Below are 18,642 nucleotides of genomic sequence, written 5' to 3'. Positions count from 1 at the left end.
TGCTGATGTTTATCGTGTCTGCTGCTTCCGAGAGAGACGGGAGGGCTGTCGGGGAATTCTGTGAGCCTCGTTATCCCTACAGTAACTATAGACTTGGGCAGGAATGAGGGTGATTGATTTCAGGGCTGGTGTCTGGGAGGCAGCAGCGTCCCCTGCTCCGCTCTGTCACCAAGCCCTGCCAGTTCAGCCCGCCTAAGTAAACACTGCCGAGCTGCTAATCACACGCTCTGAGACAAAACAGCACTTGGGGATCTGGGCAAGATCACACTTCCCTCCTCCTCCCCTCCCCTTCTGAGCCGTCCCCTCCCCGCTTTTCCCCTCCCTCTGCCGGCAGCAGCCCAGCCGGTCCCTCCGATCCCACCCGGCAGCCTCACGCTGGGGCCGCTGCCGGCTGGGGCTGCCCGGGAGCTCTCAGCCCGTCCTGCCAGCCCTGCCCAGCTCTGTCCAGCTCTGTCCAGCCCAGCCCAGCCCTGCTGAGCCCCCCGGGCCCTTCCACCGCCGCCCCGGCTGCCAAAAGTTGTGCGGAGCTGCGAGGATGGGAGCGCATCTGCAGCCGCTGGCCCTGCGGCTCCTGGCGCTGACTTTCCCCTTGGTGGCCAAGGGTTTTCCCGACGAAACCTTGGAGAAAGCCTCCAAATCCGAGGGATATTGCAGCCGGATCCTGCGAGCCCAAGGCACCAGGAGGGAAGGGTACAATGAATTCAGCCTCAGGGTGGAGGGCGACCCAGAATTTTACAAGCCTGGGAACAGTTACCGGGGTAAGTCGGGCATCCTCTGCATCCCGTACCGCGATCTCGGGGAGGATAAGTGTTTCGGGAGCTGTAGAGTGTCTCTGCCTGTCAGCTCCGGATCCCTCTTGGCGTGTGTGTGGGGGTTAGGGCAGCCTAATACACCCCCTGGCATCACTTTATTGGGGATGCTTCCATGGCAAGAGAGGGGAGCTGGCTTTCGGTGTCTCACTTTTCTCCCGAGCGTTCCTCATGAAGAGGAATTTCCTTTATTTAGGAGCCCTCTGTACGGGCTCAGCGCTCGCACAGGAGCACAAGTTGCAGCGATGCAGAGCACACTCTTCCCCCGTTTGCCCTCTTCCGTGGGATTTCTTCCTATCCTTTTAAATTTAACCCATGGGAGAAGCTTCCACATCCAGCAGGAGGGAGAGGAAACTCGGAGCTAATCGCTCTTGCCCTGAAATATGAATGTTAATATAATGAGTTAGCATATGGGCAAACATGATGCAGCACACTGCCAACTTCCCACATTTTCCACTTACGTTTATCCCACTATCCCACCCTTTTTTTTAATTTATTTTTTATTTATTTTTTTTTTTCCCTGGGTAAGTGAACAGATGGCTCAAGCAGGAAAGAGGCAGAGACAGTGCTAACGACCACTGTAAATAAGAGATGGAGGCATTCCTTCTTCCCTGAGCATGTCACATACAATCCTTGGAATGAAATCCCAAAGCACATTCGGGTGTGTTTTACTAATTAATAGGCAAAGACAAGTTTTGGTCACTTTTCCTGCCTCACTATATAGTGCCTTGAGAAACAAACCTTCTTGGAATGTGCTGTTTGCCTTGCATTTTAAAAGCACTTTAAAAAGAGTCTGGACATTTTTAGGTACAGTAACTGATGTACTTTTAGGAAAAAAAAATATTGGGAAATTCTTCCAAGTGTTTCTTAGATCCAGGGTAAAGAGCAGTGTTTTCCCATTGCATGAACATGGGAATCTCAGTGTGTACAGGGAGAAAAAAGTGTGCACGGAGCATAATCAATTTGTTTCTCAAAAAGGCTGAGAAATACATCTGCAGGTTCACCTGTTTTGAGCGCCAGTCTGTAACTTTGCGTGCTGTTGATTAGATTTTTTTTTCCCCAAAAATAGTTTTATTTTAAGATGGTGTGAGGAAATGCACATGACCCACAAGTTCCAGACGGGAGGATTAGTATCCTGAGTCTGAAAGATTTCATGTGGCATGTCAGCTTGATGCATCTACTGAGCAGGACAAAGATGTGCCAAGTTTTTTGATAGTGACAAATGAGAACGTTCGTTAAAAAATTTCGGGATTCACTTCTGTGAAAAAGTTACTGGACATTTTCAGTCACCTCCCAAAGAAGTTTCTATTGCACAGAAATGTGGGAAGAAAGAAACTCCCAGATGAATTAGCCGAACTAATTTTGTGGAGATATTAGGTCTTGGCGTTAGGGACTCAATTAATAAAATCACATTAGGCTATTATAAGCTGCTTGGAAGTGAGAAAATTACAGTTAATAGTAAAAAAATTAAAATGTAGACCAGAATATGTGCTTTTCTTTCTGATACTTAGGACTGAAGCATTCAGGTGGCACATTGGGGTGTGTAGATCATTCTTTAAGGACACATTCCTGAATGGTGGGAAGGACACAAATAAATGTTCCTGTTAACATAGCAGTAGTCAAAACTGACAATATACAGAAAATTTTGGGAGCTTGTTCTCAAAGGCATTTCTGCAGTCCAGCTGGAACTATATTACTGTTTTATGCAAAGGATGGAAAATCCAACTAATGATTTAAAAAAAAAAAAAAAAAAAATGAGATTATATGACAGGTCTGTGGGGTTTTGTTTGTTGTTTGTATTTATTTAGCAGCAAATTATTCTGTGTGCAACATAGCAGAAGACTTGCAGGACCCCCTTAGCTCTGGAGCCAGATATTCCTGTTCCCATGGCCCCTGCATGAATTGATGCAATCTGGATCCTTGGCACGTTCCCTAGTGGCCTCTTGGAATAAAGTTGCATTTTCAAGGTGGATAGCACAGGAATTATCTGTACATGCAAATGTACTCCAGAAAAGTGTAGGGACATCCATTTATCTTCATGCCATCAGCTGATGTGGCACACCAGCCTCTCAAGCAGCAATGAATGGAGGGAATATCTGGGAATATCTCAGTTTGCAGTGTGGGAGTCAGGAGACCACAGCTCCCAGCTGCTGTTTGCCTCTGGGGGAGTTTTTATGGCTGCCCTGCAGTTATTCACCTTTAGATCAATCACAATCTATTTGTCCTGAGGGCGAAAATCTGTGTGCAAGGAGCTGTGAAGCCTTGGTTTTCCACCTCTGGAGCTGTGATAGAAAACAGCACTGGGCACTGAATAACTTGTCTGAGTGGGTACAATTCAAATGTGTTCCTGCAGGACCAGGTTTGAGGGCACACCACGCTAGGGTCGAGGTCCTCTCCTCCCCTGCTGGGTTCCTTCGGTGGTGATGGAGCTGCTCTCGCCTCCACTGAAGGTCAGAGCTCTCATTCAGAGGCACAAATGAGCCTCAAGTTTGGGTGGAGATACAGGGTAATGATCCTTGAAAAGACTCAGTCCTGGCTTTATTGATTGTGCAGTTAGATTAATGATTGCATGAGATTTCCATGAAAAAATGAGGCGAGTTTCACGCTATTAAAATGTAAATAAACTTGCTTCTACCAAAAGGGAGTAGAGCACACTAACATGCAGTAGAAATGCTTTCTGCTGTGAGATCATGAAGTTATTATTCTGAAGAAGAAAAGGAGTACTAGGCTAGTTGTAACCCTTACATATACCCTCTGTGTGGGTGCTGTTCCTGGTTTTAATGGAATTTCCACTTGTAGGTCAGTTCACTTTCTCAGTTTTTGAGAAAAAACTCATTTAAGGAGTTGTGCTCCACTGCATTGGTTTGGGGACTTCTCTTCGAAGAAATGTTGAGTCTTTTTCTTTCCATTTCTTTCATCTCCCCTCAACGTGCAAACAACTTTGCAAAAAAAAAAAAACCAACAAAACCCAAAAAAGCTCTCATTCTGTAACTACATCAGCTGTTCCACAAAATACAGATGGAATTTAGGAACTTGCATTTGCTGCCACCTGTGCAATGTGCAGCAGGGGATGTGCAGTTGTGTAGGGTGAGAAAAGTCCAATTTCCTGCCTGAAACCAAAGGAGCGACTTTGATCATCCCACCTTGGGCTTGGGACTCCGGGGAAAGAGTGAGGTCGTGTGCCAAAGCCCAACGTGTAAAGCAATTAGAGATTTAAAGTAACTGCTGGTATGCAATCTTCCCTTTAAAGTGAAATCCTTAGGGCTGAGGCTTGCACTGAGGTTTAGCAGATCCCCGCAGGAAGTTCATATTATTCAGTGAAAGTTAATGAGCAGGACACAGCTGCTGCTCCAAATGGCAGAGTTTAGCCCAAGAACTCTTATGCAACCCAGAGGCTCTCCCTTGTGAAGAACAGATGTGGTTTGGGAGCTTGGCACTGCTGCCCGTGCAGAGGCTCCAGGAGCAGCTCAGGAGGAGCCGGGATTTGGGAGGGCTTGGGATGAGCCCTGTGGGACATGAGGATAGCTCTGGGCACTGACAGAAACCTTCCCAGCTCACTGTTCTGGCCTAGCTCTGGGCTGTTCCAAAGCCTGCATCCCTAAAAGTGCAAATCCCAGAGCACAGAGCCCGGGTCCTGCCGTGCTGCTGTGTCCGTGTGTCCCCGCAGCCGTCACACAGGGCCGGACACAGCCGAACCCTCCGGCTGCGCTTGGCTCCTTTGGATTTTGGGCTGGAAGTGTTCCCGAGCCCAGAGCACAGCAGCATCCCTCCTCCTCCTGGAGAGAACATGCATTTATTCGGGCTTCAAATGACTGCAGCCACAGCTGGGGTATTGCTAACCCCAGGCATTCAAAAACTATGAGTCAGCCTTTGGAATTGCTTTCCTTTTGCCTTTTTTTTAAATTTTTTTTTTTTTTAAATATTTTTAAAATTTTTAAAATTTTTTCTGATGTTTCTGCAGCATTTCAGAACTCTGTTTTGTGGGTAGGTGTTTGGAAGTTCTAAAGCTGTTTGGTTTGATCTGTAACTTTGTGGGGAAAACAAAAACTGTTGAGTCAGTTCACAACTGGATTCTCTGCACGCATACTCAAATATTCCTGGTGTAACCTTTTACTCACAGTGATTCAGAGTCTTTAATTGCATATGATATGGAAAAAATTGTTGCATGTAAGAGACCTTTATGGCAGTAAATTTCTAAGAATCATTGTTGAAGCAGGAGCGATGTGTTCATCTCTGTTGGGTTCAGCAGCGTGCTCTTCCCAGAGAGGCTGCCCGTGGCTTTCCATTTAGCCAGAGCTGCAGAAGTTCTCAACATTGGACTAACCATGCTAATTACTGAGCAGAAAATGAATTAATGAATTGGAGCAATGCTTTTTTAAAGCAAGCAGAAATTTTAATGGTGTTATACTGCTGGCCCATTTTGGAATATAATGCGTGAAATTTTCTTTCTCCCCCAAAATCACGACACTTAGCCTCATCGTAAGGTTCCATGGGATGAAAAGAGTGTTGAAAATCTTGAGAGCTGGAGGACTTGCTGTTGTGCCATCACAATTTGTACAGGTGTTTGCAGGTTTATATGTCAAAGCATGGCACTTACACAAAAGTTTGAAAATGGAAATAAATATTTTTTTCTTTTTTTTCACATATAGTCAGAAAAGTTAGGTATTTGTACAAACACCGTGAGTTTTAACCCCAAATACAGCTGCATAATGCTAGAAACCTTCAAATAGCCTATTTTATATTTTTCTGCTACTGAATTTCTAGATCAAAGAGCTCTCTGTATATTCCAAATGAACTCTGGGGCATATTTGGAAATCCATATTTTCTAAGGGCAATCTGTGATTTTTAGCAATGTGATCCAACCCCTCGCAGCCGATCTGTGTGAGAGGGAGTCTCTTGTGGATACTCCTCTATGGAGCAGCCTTGGGAGCTGCAGTTTGCTCTAAAAACTGTGGGTGGTCTTCAGTTTTTATTGTGCCTGCCAGGGCTGGAGAGTGTGACAATAAAAAGTACTACGAGTGACTCTTTTTGCACTATGCTTAAAGGAAAACATAAGAGTTCACTTAAAACATTAAGAGTTTAATTTTCTGTCTCTTTAATTCTAGAATAATTTCTTTTTCTTTCCTAAAATTTACCTCTGTTTCAGGAAAGGATTGCTATTAGTGGTCGAAGAGAGTTTGGTGATTTCAAATGTCCTGCCTCGAAGTTCTGCCTCATTCTGTGGCTCTGATAATGTTCAAAGATGAGGACCCTGAGATTATCTGGGTTAATAATTAACTATAACTATAACTAATAATTAATTAACCGGTTAGAGCCTGGTGCTAAAAATGTGGGCTCAATCCCTGCAGGGACCATTCCCAGGATATCCCAATTCTGTGAACTCAGGTTTTTGAGTTTTGGACATCAGATCAGGGGTTCAATCCTGCTGCTGAGCGGGGTCAGATCAGATGAGCCAGCCCTGCCTTACCTGCTCAGGACAGGGCTGTGCAGGATTGGTTTGGCATTCAGAGCATCCAGCACAGCTTTTAGGGGTCAGGAGTTTAGTTTTATCCGCCAGGAGTTTAGTTTTGTGTCCTGTTCTGCCCTGAGGATGGAGCAGAGGGAGGATATTTCGAGATCCCCCATTTCCAGAAGCTGGAGTGCTGTGGTGAGTGTAGCTGAGCAGGAACAGGCAACGTGGACATCTGGCTTTACAGACAGAGGGACTTGATGTGCACTAAAATACTTTGTCTGTGCTCAGAACTGGACAAAAAAATGAAGTCAAATATTTAGGGATGCTCCTTTACATTTAACACCCTGTCACCCCCCAAAAGAAACCAAAAAAGCCCTCACAAAGAAAAAGCCCAAAGTAGAAAACACCCTTGCACATGCATCCCCACCCCCAAACCACCACCAATAAACCCCCCTGTAGATCTGAGCAGATTATCAATCTGCTTTAAAAGAAAAAATGGGGGGAAAATAAAAAAGCTGAGGTATTTCATGCCAGTGGTTCTCAGTTTATGTGGAAACTCGGAGTGAACATTTTGGATTGTGGCTGGCTTGGCTCCCTGCTGTCGGTGCTCTAACTTTAGTCAATGGCAGCTTAGAACACACACCTTGTGAAATGATGTGCAAGTGGCTGACTTCACAATTAATGGTCTCTTTTGGTTCTTTCTCTGTTCATCACATCCCAGTGACGCTTTCCGCTGCCACTCCTGCCTACTTCCGAGGGTTCACCTTGATCGCCCTCAAGGAAGGAAAAGAAGGTGACAAAGAGGAAGACCATGCAGGATCTTTCCAGGTGAGAGAACTTCCCCTTTGGAGTCTTCTTTAGTGTTTGCCTGCCTCAAAGGGAGGTTTTGATATGCACAGCAGAATGCAGAGAGTGTTTAAACATAAATGTTTGTGGATGTTGGCGTGAGGACAGCATAGCATGTTTTATATCCCACGAGTGTTCAAAGGGTCACGGCTCCTGTACCTGGATTTCAGCTTGCCTTCCCACACTCCCACAGTTCAAAATGAGCATCACTTACTTGAACTAGAGCCTAGGACACCTGAACCTTTTATCCAAGTGAACATCAAGAGTGTCCTATTCACATTCTGGTTTTTTTGTGTTTCTTTGCCTCGGTGTTTTTGTCCACTGAGCTGTAGAATTCGACTCTGAGAAGTGTTTGCCGTGGTTGTAATGACTGTTCTATCATTCGTAAATTAGATTCTGCTGTTTTATTTATGCTCAGTAGTACTTGACTTAATGAACACATCCAGTGGGATGAAATGTTTGGTATTAAAAGGATTAGAAACCAGAAGGATGATTCACAAACTGGTATTTTCAGCTACTCCATGTGGGGAATTCTGGAAACTGAGAAAATATATCATATTTATGAAAGAAGGTAGAAGTGATGCATGTAAGTTTGATTCTCACAAGAGGTATTGTTTGCTGTTTGACTTTCCAGGCTTAGAAATACAGTTGAATTGTACTGATTATAATTTACAGGATGTGCAGTAATATTGATAGTAATTTTAATAACAATTTCTAGGCGGAAGATTTCACTTGCCTCAGGTTTCAAGGTTTTCAAGGGAAATACTCAAGTTCCAATTTTGGTGACCTGCAAGGAGACAGAAATTAACATCTCTCCCTATATTTCTTCTTTATTTTTGTATACAGCAAATTCAGTGCAAACTCAGTAAATAATTGCCCAGTTTTCCTACTGAGTTTGCTTAGAGGCCTCTGTCTGGTTTTCATACATCTTGTAAGAAAATCTAAAATGATTGAGAACTTGAGGGTGGAATAAATCCATCATCCTTAAAATGAAACCAATTCCTATTTGGGAGAAATCTTTTTAATATGGACTTTTTAACAAAGTTGGCTTTTTAAAGAATAAGCGAGTACTGAACGATCAGCTACTGCTGAGAAGTACAAATAGTGATGCTTCATCTATTTTAAAAGAAGCTTTTCACCATTAATTTCTTCATTTCAGTTGTTAATATCTCTGTGGTTGTGGCAAATGGGAAAAATTGGGCCTGAGTTTTGTCTTCAGGTCTAACAGTGAGACGCTCACTAAGCTTTGCTGAAGTACAGAGGCATTTTGAAGTTAGCTGAGTGGGAAGCAAATGGAAATTCTATATAGATGGGAAAAAAAAATAAAAATTAAAGCCCAGTGGGTCTCAGCTGAGGGAAGATTGTTTAATTAAGTGCATTGTACGGGTTGCAGTCTGAACTCAGCATTCTTATTGGCAGGTGGGAGTCCCAAAGGTTACCCACAACTGAATTTGTGTGTCTGTGGTTTAAACAGTACTTACCATGCTCATCCCACGCTAGCACAACTCCCTGAAGTTTATTCAGATGGTGTCAGCCTGTTCCTGTATCCTATCCTCTGTGGATACAGATGTAAGATCCCATTTTGGTACCCAGAGAACGCTTGAAGGTAAATACAGACCCCCCTTTTACCAGGGCTGGGTGGTAGCAACCAGAAGAAAAAAAAAAAAAAGATGTTTGTTTCCAAACCAAGACAAAAGAAAAGATGTTTGCAGTGTGTTTTCATTAGAAGTGAGGATGCCAAGGGGGGCTGAGCAGCTGTGCAGGGTAAGGAGGAGCTGTGTGTACAGTGCCACTCGCAGCTCTGTTTTCCCTGCGCTCTGATGGAGCCTGTGTCACCCAAGGAGTCAGAGAGAATCTGTCATCCCCAGAGCAGCAGAACTGGGGGAAAATCCCCTCAGAGTGGCATGAGACCCTCTGCTGCTCTGGGACTACACCTCTGCCTCCGTGGGGAGACATCTCCAATGTCCAGAGAGCAGTCAGAGCAAAGCAGAGCGCGAAGCAAGTGCTTCATTCACACCACAAAACTTCCCAGTGCAACCAGGACAGAACAAAACGGGAGCTGCCCAAGTGAGACTTTCCTTCCATGACTAACAGACCATAAAGCACTTGATTTGCAAGCCTCTGAGCGCCACTTTCAAGCTGTGGAGTGTGAGTTACAACAGGTTCCATGGAGGAAACCCAGCTGCACCCTGTGCTCAGGACCAGAGCCCTGCTGTTAGACTGACCAGCATCTCAAAGCTCTGTAGCTTTGAGGAGCAGCCAGGGGGTGGAGGAGGGCTAACATGGGGTTTTTGACGTGGATGGAGTACATTTAGGAGGGGAAAGCTCTGTTTTCAGGGGTCACAGTCCAGCTGGAGCAGGAGGGGGGCTGCAGCCCGTCTGGACGAGCAGTAGGCAGCTGCTGTAAGCTCCTGATGGCTCCTTTGCTCCTGTGTGGCTCTGCAGGTCACCAGGAACAGTCAATCTTGTTAATCACCAAGCTGAGGGGTTGTGGTCCTGTAAATAGCAGAGCTGTTAAAATTCTTGCTTGGACAGGTGTTTTTTTCTGTGCACTTTCTGGTTACCCCTATACTTGAGACCTTTAGAGAAGTGTGGTGTGGACTCCACCATTCCAAATCTGTTCTCCTCTGAGACAACTGAGACTTTAAAATCCGATTTTACTGTTTGTTTACTTAATGCAGCCAAACTTCCTTGTATTTTTGTCCTTGTAGGATGCACAGGACACAGTCCAGCCTTAAAATAAATCACTTTGTCTCCCAAAACCGCAAAATGGCTAAATTAAATATAGCTAGGGAATCCAAGGTGCCAAATTCAGCCTTAGAAATTTGGGGATGTAGCAACAGGGCTCTTCCTTATGCCAGTGGTAATTGTAGAGCTCAGTGAGGCCCTCTGAAAGCTTTGGGAATCTGTCCCATTGGCCTCTTTACACAAACCATTCCCAGCTCTGGTCGTGCAGAGCGCTGATCGTTCTCTTTTGCGATGTTTAGCAACAGTCTGCAAATTGCTCCTGAGGCAAATGAAAGCCCAGGGCAGCAATCACCACTGACTGACTACAGAAAAGTGTCTGTGCAGGCCATTTTAATCAACACATGTGTGCAACCTTATGGATTCGGTCTGATAAATAATGCAGAATATTAGAAATGTAGCGCTGAACCTCATCTCATCTATCTTCCTTGTTCTCTGAGGAAGGATAAATATTCCCAGAGATTTTTTTGGTGGATGTTTTGTCAATCTGTTCTGAAGTGTTCAACAAGAAGAACAAATTCATCTCTCCAGGTTTAAACACTTGAATATATTATATTTAATAGGAAATTTCAGCTTTGTAGATCTTTTTACTAATATCCAAACTGAATCTTCACTAATAGTGGTTAAATTGCTCCCTTATGAAATTGTCTTCCTAAATTAAGAATCTTCTTGATACTTTATGAGGAAGGCAGTCTGAAGTTTCCTTTATTCTCCCTCCGATTCCACGCACACTCTACCTGTTCTTCATTCAAATTTTTGTATTTTCATCGTGGGCCATCTTCTTCCAGCTTTGCTTTTCCTGCAGTGGAGATTCCAGTCTCACATTCCTCAGAATTGTACTCAGGAGTGGATCTGCACTCCCAGCATAAAATCAGAGAATTTGGATAGAGTAATCCCTAGAGCAGCACAGCTTTGGAGTGCCTGGTGCTCAGGAAGAATCTTCTCAGTCTGTATTTTTTTTTAATTCTTTTTTTAATGTAGAGCTTCATCCAATTTATCAAGGAAGTTATGAGCTGCAATTCCAACCTTCAAGGCGCCATCCATTCCCCCAAAAGGAAGGAGGAATTTTATGGTTGTGCTTTGGCGTAATCACTTGTTAAACTTGGATCTTATACCTTCATTTTTGGTGATAGTTTAGTGTTGCATGCCTTCCTCGTAGGAGTTCTCCTGGAGGTGTCCTTTTGCCTATTTTAACTCCAGACTGAACCAGAAGAATTCTTAATTTAACCCTGAATTTAAGGACCCAGCTGTGCAAAAAAGCAATGTGGGAAAGCGAGCAAGAGCAGCAGCAGCAAGAATGAAGGTTTCATTAAAGGTGTGGGATTTAGAAAAGCTTGAGGCTGTGCTGAAGGAGAAAACATTTCAGGGAAATTGGAATAAACAGCTAAGAGAGGTAAGAGGTGCTGAAACCAGAGCCCAAAAGTGTCCTTTGTTTTTGGTCACCTCATTCTCTTGCTGCTCTTTAGCTGACTGATGTGCTCAGCAAGGCATTTAGGTTAAAAGGAATTTTTACAGCCTCTTAGAAAAGCAGCTCCTCTAATGCTGTGTTCCAGCATTTTATAGGAACCTTACATCTTCTTGATACAGTGCATTTTGAAAGAAGCAGCCTTAAAAGGCTGTTAGCCACTTCAAATGATCTATTCTTGTATTTATAAGCAAAGGTGGTTTTATGTTTTTTAAATTAATGACCGCAGTGATTTTTTAAGCTGTTAATATTAACAGCTTAAAATGTTTAATATTAAAATTTTAATATTAAAATTTCAACGTTAAAATTTCTTGATATTAAAAATTCAGGTATACCTGGGTCTCCTTGATGTTCCTTTTGGCTTGTATGTTTGGGGTTTTTTTTAAGCTTGTATTCCAACATCAGCTAATCAGGCTGCTTTGTAAATACCTTATTCTGAGGTGTATGAATTGATGTGGTTCTCTTTAAAAAAAAAAAAAAAAAAAAACTTCTGAGTTTTTCACTCATGTTTGCATTTTCTACATTTCCTTTCCCAGCAGCTCATCACTGCCAGAGTCTGTCACTGCTTAAAAGCACGTGGAGGTAATGATCCAAAGCCATAATTACATATAATAAAATCCCTGTTTTAAATAGGAGTCAGAATGTGCCAGCTGTAGGATTTGTAGGCTAAGCAGGTAGACATGAATTCTGAGTCTGTCAAATTTAAATCTCTTGTCCTTTTGCATTTGCCAGAGTATTCCCAAATTTTCTTTCTCTAAGAATCGCTGTGAATATTATTCTAGGAACAAACCCCTGAAAGTTATAATGGAAAACCAAACTCTAGTTCACCTTTCCAGCAGGGTGGAATTGTTTAACCTTGATGAACACTTTCACACATTTTTCTAGAACTCCAAGCTCCATATCATGATATTCAGGGATTAAAAATGAGCTTAAAAATAAAAATCCCCCCCTAAAAAATATATGCCACTGCCAGTTTTAGCAATGAGTGGAAAATGTGAGCACTTCGAGTGAGATTAAATAAAAATATCTCTGGTGCACTGGAAAAACCTCAACCTGAACCACTTAAAGGCAAGATTTTGGTTAAGAAATCATCTCAGGAGGTAGTTATGCCTCACTTTAGAACAGTAAAAATTAATATTTTTTAATATGTGAGTGATGAGCACCAGGAGCTTGCAGAACAGAACAGAAGCAGCTCTGATAGTCATTATTTCCTACTGATGAGGCTGGAGAAAAACCAAACTGGATTCCCACTGGGCAGTTTTTTGCTTCCTTCCATTTTTGTTCTTGTTTCAGCTCGTGCTATGAATGAGCCAAAAAAAAAAAAATCAATCTTTACATCATGATATTTTTCAGGTTTAGTGTGACCCAACCCTGGTTTGTCACACCTTGGGCGCTCCCCCAGCTGCTGGTGTACAGAGCTGCTGTGTCTTTTGGAATAAATGACTCAAACTGTATCATTTCACAGCCAAAATAGGAAAATATAAGGAATTTCTAAATGCTGTTTTGTTATGTGTTTTATTACAGTGGATCTTTGAACTGTTAACTCAGTTATAAATAGGAAATAAATATTAAATTGTGCTTGCAGTGTAACTTAGGCTGTTGCTGAATGAAAAGGGGATTCAGTGTCTCAGGCTGGGCTCACTCCTCTTATCAGTTTTCTGAGGGTTTTCTTGCTACAGCACTACCATCACTTTAAAAATCAACTTTTGTAGTTAATTTGGCTTTAGCTTATCTTCTGACATTTCTTTATCTTTACCCTTTCCCTATCTCCCTGCTGTGGAAAAAAACATCTAACTTCTGGCCACATCATATTTAGTCCTCTTTCTTTAATCTAATCTTATTTTTCCTCTTTTATTTTCTTTTTTTTTTTGTTCTGTTTTGTTTTTTTTTGCCTGCTGGAGAAATGCTTTCTCTTGAGAATGACTTCAAATGATGATTGTGTCTCAGTAAGAGCTTATGTTCTTTGGAAAGGATTTTGCCTAAACAAATATTTAATTTGTGATGATTCAAGTTCTGTTTTGGAAAAATACCAGCCAAAACACAAACCAAAGAAACCCTCTAAAAACAGTGAAACCAAAAAAAACAGGAAGCATGCTTTTTGAGATTGCTTAGCTGAAACTCCAAGCTCCTCTTCAGATCCAAGGCTTATCAGAGCTGGGTTATCTCAAGTGTAACTTCTGCCCTGCCTTGCAGAGCCACACTACATCATGGTAAAATACCAGAATTGTCTAATTGAATCCCCAGCTCAAGAAAAATACCTATTAGTTTATTCTGTTCTTTGGATTAACATTAAACTGCAAGACTTCCTCCTTCTAAGAGGCTTCCAAAGAGACTCATTAAAGAATTGTTTCCTAGAATTTGGCACTGGCACTTAACAGATCAGTCCTCAAGAGAGGAAATGACACTGGGAGCACTGTTCCCTTCTGCCTTGGAGATTCCAGTCTGCTCCTCAGACACATCAGAGTCCCATTCTGGGCCTCTGGGGTTTGGGATTATTGGTGCCCCAGGAGGGTTCTCTTTTCAGGTCTTGCTTCCAATCCAGAGGCCAGTTCTGTATCTGCAGATGTCTCACCCTGAGACAGAGTCTGGATCCCTCTAACTCTGTTTTGTCAGTCAGTAAAAGCTGTGTGTTCCTCCCCAGGGCAGTGTTTAAGTGGACTTATCTACCTCAGTGACTCTAAAGGGATTTACTCTTAATAGCCATTCATTTCCAGCCCAGGTAAACTGCCTAGCCCATTGTTATTCCCCTCTCAGATAATCTTCCCTCAGATGGTGGCACCTGGGCCATGAGAAATCTCAGTGAAGACATTTAATCCCTCTGGCAACAGTCAGATGTTTTCCAGGTGCCATATGGCAGCTGTCATGGGTTATAACTCTGGATGCATGTAGGCTCCAGCTTCATTGGAACATCTATTCAGCAGCTCTTTCCTCATTTATAATGCTGCCATTAGGCTTCCCTTCCTGGATTTCCCTTTTTGTCACCTGTAATTCACCAGCCTCATCTGAGGCAGTCATCAATTGCTGGGGTTTGTTTCTCTGCTGAGGGAGATCAGCAGGCTTATCTCCCAGCTCCCATCCCCTCCTGAAATGCTCCAAGAATTACCTCTGATCTAATTTGCCATTCTGCAGCATCAGGAAACCTTCAGCATGTCAGTTCCAATCAATGGGACCTTAGAGCGAGTGTTTGTTCTTTGCACTTCCACTTTGCGTCAGGTTAGAAAGCATTTATCAGCTATTCCCTGCTGCTCTGGACTGTTTGAGCTATCACTGCCTGGAATCCTCGCTGTGATGGATCTGGACACCTGTGCTACCCCCAGAACCACACAGGGCTTTAAAAAGAAGGGTTATTCTGGGAAAATGCGTTTATTATTATTATTATTATTATTATTATTATTATTATTATTATTATTATTATTATTATTATTATTATTATTATTATTATTCATTTACTATTCCTCCACTTCTCTCCACATAAGCACTGTCAGCTTCCAGCCCACAATGGCAGCCCATGGATATATGGAATTTTGTGTGTGCCTGAGAGTCTTTTCTCATGTTGTGTTTCCTTTTCCCATCACGTGAATTGGGGATTGAGAGGAGAAGGGTGAATGAAGTTGAAGATAAAGGCTGAGGCTCAGCTTGACAGTTTCTCCAGGTTATATGGACTATAAGAAAATCCTGCTGTCAATCCTCTGGGCTTCTGAAGCTACACAGGTGCCTGTAGAAAGCCTCCCAATTAAATTTAAATTTAAATTGTGGTCTTTATTTATTCTTTATTTTGCGTATGTGGTTTGGGGTTTTTTGTTTGTTTATGCTTTTATTTGTTTGTTTGTATGTTTTTTTCTCTCTCCACTGTGTTGAGAGGTTTTGGTGACTTAGAAGCAGAATTGCTCTTTTAAATTCAGGAGTTTACCCTCCTGACTCATTCAGGAATGGCTGCTGTAGGCAAAATCCTTCCTCCAGGCTTCATGGTCAGCTCTCACTGCAACTCACTGCTGAATTAATTGCTGCTAGGCTAAAAGTACAGCTGGCTATGCCTGTTGTCTTGAGAACTGCTTCCTGAATTCAGAAGGCCCTTTTGCATTATTAAAGTGACAATATTTTTAGCTCCCATTACTCTGGACTGCACATGCAGCCTCCTCAGACCGAGCTGTGGACTGCCCTGGCACTCCTCCTCCTCAACTCTTCCCTTTCTAATGAAGGTAGTGACCTCTCAGTGTTTGCCAAGGATATTGTTTCAGCTTGCAGTGCTGCCCTGAGCAGTTGTAATTGATTATTGTCCTTGCTGTGATAAGTCTCTCTCATGACCTGACAGCCCAGGCTCGTTAGTCATCTGATCACTGTGTATTTATCCTGCCAGGAATGACACAGGACCTGGCCAGGAAACGAGCCTATCTTTGGATTCTGGTGCATTCAGCACCTTTGCCTCTCGGTGCTTTGTCTTCACATGCCTTCAGAGATGGTTTTGGTCACTTCACTTCATGCAGTGATGAATGGAGATCCCTTATGGTGTCCTCAGAATGATGTGCAGGGGCTCACACCAACATGCCCTCTCATCCTAATCTCATGTTTTACTTCAGTGCTAGCCTTTCCTCAAGAGACTCTGCAGACGTGTTTCTCATCAGGATGCTTTGTTTCCCTTTGGTCTGTTTGCTCAGAGGACTGTGCAGTGAGGCTGGCATGTAGCTTTAAGATGCATTTTTATCCTGAGCAGGTTGAGGCTATTTGGAGTCCCAGACCAAAAAAGCCACACGGTTTTGTTCTTTCTTTCATACTTTTCCAGAACTCATCTCATCTAGCACAATGCTGGACCACTTCTAGGTGAAGTGACCTTGTTCATCTCTGTGAAGTCTGGGATTGTAAGGAAGCTGCAGCTGAAAGTCCTTTCACAGAAGGTTCTCTTCAGCCCAAATTCAGTCATCAGAATTTCTCCTGGCCTGTTATCCCACATCCTGACTTCAGTCTTTGCTGTCCACCTCTGCTCAATTATCACCTGAATGAGGTGCCCTTCCCTTAGAGGAAAGAGTTCAGGAAGCGTTTGGAGAACGCTCTTGGGCACATGGTGATGGTCCTTTGCAGGGCCAGGAGCTGGACTCAGTGATCCTTGTGGATCCCTTCCATGTCAGCACATCCTGGCATTCTGTGAGCTTTCCTCTAATCACTCACTCTGATCCCAGCCTGTCCCCTGATCCTTGCTCTGTGGGGCTTTCCTGGCTCTGGGCACTGCTGCTCTAAGGGTAATGCTTTCATGGATGCTTTCTCACCTGGTGAGGTGAGAACTTTGTTCTGACAGCCCTGCTACCTGTGCAGGACTGGCATTTAATCAGCAGACAGCCAGGAGATCTGATTTTCACTTCAAGCAGGACATGAAGCTGTCTCTGCCTTCCCCCTCCTGTGAGCTCCCTCCATACCAGGAGCACTCTTGCCTTCTAAACTGGCTGAGCCAGGTGCTCTCCTCATCTCTCCTCTCTGTGTGTCTCTGGCAGGGAAATGTCACCCTGAAAACTAAGCCTTCTGATCTTGTTTTCCACAGTTTTAGCTGCTTTCCCAGGAAAGTAACTGTAAACATAGATGTTTATGCATTCCTTCCTAGAAGAGAAACATCTTTTGATGGATGTTTTGCAGGACCAGTGTGATTGGGAAGGTGCTTACTTAATTATCCAATCCCTGGTCATTGTCAAGATATAAATACAGGAGTCAGAAAAATAAAGTTCTTTTTCCTGTCATCCCACTGAGAAGTGTTTGTGTGAATCATTCTGTGTCCTTCAGCTGCAGGGAAACAGCAGCCAGGGGTAGATATTGCCCCACCACATCCCCTTCTGAGCCAGACTGTTCCTCATGCCATGGTGTGGATGTTCCCTGCTGGGCTGATGAGAAAACTTACTAATCAAGCCCTGAAAGTTCCAGGATTTACCTGGAAATGATGTACCACTTGCCACTATAGCTACACAGTTCTGTTTTCTGAAAAGATTCTTGACTCCTGTTCCCAGTAGCCTCTGGAAGGACCTGGTACTGGGAGTTACACAAAGTGGAAGTTTACATGTGAGCAATCATTGAAAGGGGACAGAAAATTTTCTTGTAATTGTATTCCTCAGAAAAGGGTTTTTTTTTTGGTTTTTTTTTTAACCTATTTACCTCAAACCTTCCCCCTTCTGCTGTGTTTTGTCTCCGTTTTCACTCGCTGTGAGAAAAACTGCAAATCATACATTCAGCTTCACTTTTCTCATGGTTGCATAAGAGGCAGGATGTGAATGCACACATGTTCTGCAAAACCAGAATTTTCTGGATTAGGTCCTTTTGCTTTCAATGGATATAGACAAGTGACTATACAATAAATCCTGAGATAAGCAAGATATTTAAACCAGCCATAGTGACTGGTAATCTGTTGAACTTTTGGCACAAAAATAATTATTTTACCAACTAAATTCTCAAGCAACATTTGCCAGAAGATACTTTGCATTTTTTATGATTATTGATTCTTGAAACACCATTGAAATTAATTTTCAGACCAGAATAAATCAAGAATAATGAAGAAATTCCCCATCCAGTTGCACAAAAGCTGACGTTTGGCTCTCGAGGATGCTTTTCATAGCAGTCAGTAATTAGAAATGGAAATTCCCTGCTGGTATAGAGCTACCATTTTGTTCCCTGTTCCCTGCATTGTTGCTGGGGTAGGGTTATTATGCAATCCCTGGCAAGTTCATCCTAGCAGACTGCTTACTAATTTGTAGGCTGTAGGTGTAAATTGAAAAGCCTTCATCCTGCTTCTGTTTACTTCACAGATTGAACTGGGCTCCAATTATTCACATCTATGTGAATTGAGGCACTGTTGCTGCTCTTGCCTCTTTTTTTTTCTCCTTGTGGGTGGGCACAGTTCGTTTGAACCTGCTTTTCTTTTCAAAAGAAACATTTAAAAGAATGAGTATGTAAGAGGTACTTGGTGTTCTCTAACTTTAATGGTTATATATCTTGACACAGTCAGTAGTGTAGCAGAGGTTCCTTGGGGCATTGCCAGTGTTTATTCATTATTTGTCAGGCACACATCAGGGTTTTGTTCTCCTAGAACTCATTTAATTTTTCTTCTTTTTTTTTTTTCTTTTAATTTTTTCTTTTGTTTCCTTTTTTTCTTCCTAATTTCAGCTGGATGAGTAACATTGACTCTGCTTGTATGGGAGACAATTATACCTGTTATGGCTCTCTTTGGCCAGTTTATCACAGACTTATTTTAGCTAACAGAATGCTTTTAAATAGGAAGAATAAAGAGTAGAGGAGAGAGAGGGGTCATAAAGTAGCCAACAAATAATGAAAATGGAGAAATACTTTTCACT

At 42.8% G+C, this 18,642-nt stretch overlaps 1 protein-coding gene across 1 annotated transcript in view; it reads left to right on the top strand.

The window, feature by feature from the left end:
* The first annotated feature begins 348 nt into the window (after positions 1 to 348).
* Positions 349 to 18,642, top strand: part of SPON1 (spondin 1) — a 185,462-nt gene continuing 167,168 nt past the window's right edge. Inside the window, exons 1-2 of the mRNA XM_005531575.3 lie at positions 349 to 758; positions 6,983 to 7,089. Coding sequence (XP_005531632.1) covers positions 536 to 758; positions 6,983 to 7,089 — 330 coding nt within the window. The 5' untranslated portion in view covers positions 349 to 535. The remainder of the gene's footprint in view (positions 759 to 6,982; positions 7,090 to 18,642) is intronic.

The sequence above is a fragment of the Pseudopodoces humilis genome, chromosome 7, assembly GCF_049639895.1.
Source record: "Pseudopodoces humilis isolate 2021_Gansu_Grassland_sample_001 chromosome 7, ASM4963989v1, whole genome shotgun sequence".
NCBI lineage: Eukaryota > Metazoa > Chordata > Aves > Passeriformes > Paridae > Pseudopodoces > Pseudopodoces humilis.
The sequence above is the reverse complement of the archived record's forward strand: the minus strand, read 5'-3'. Positions and strand labels throughout refer to the sequence as shown.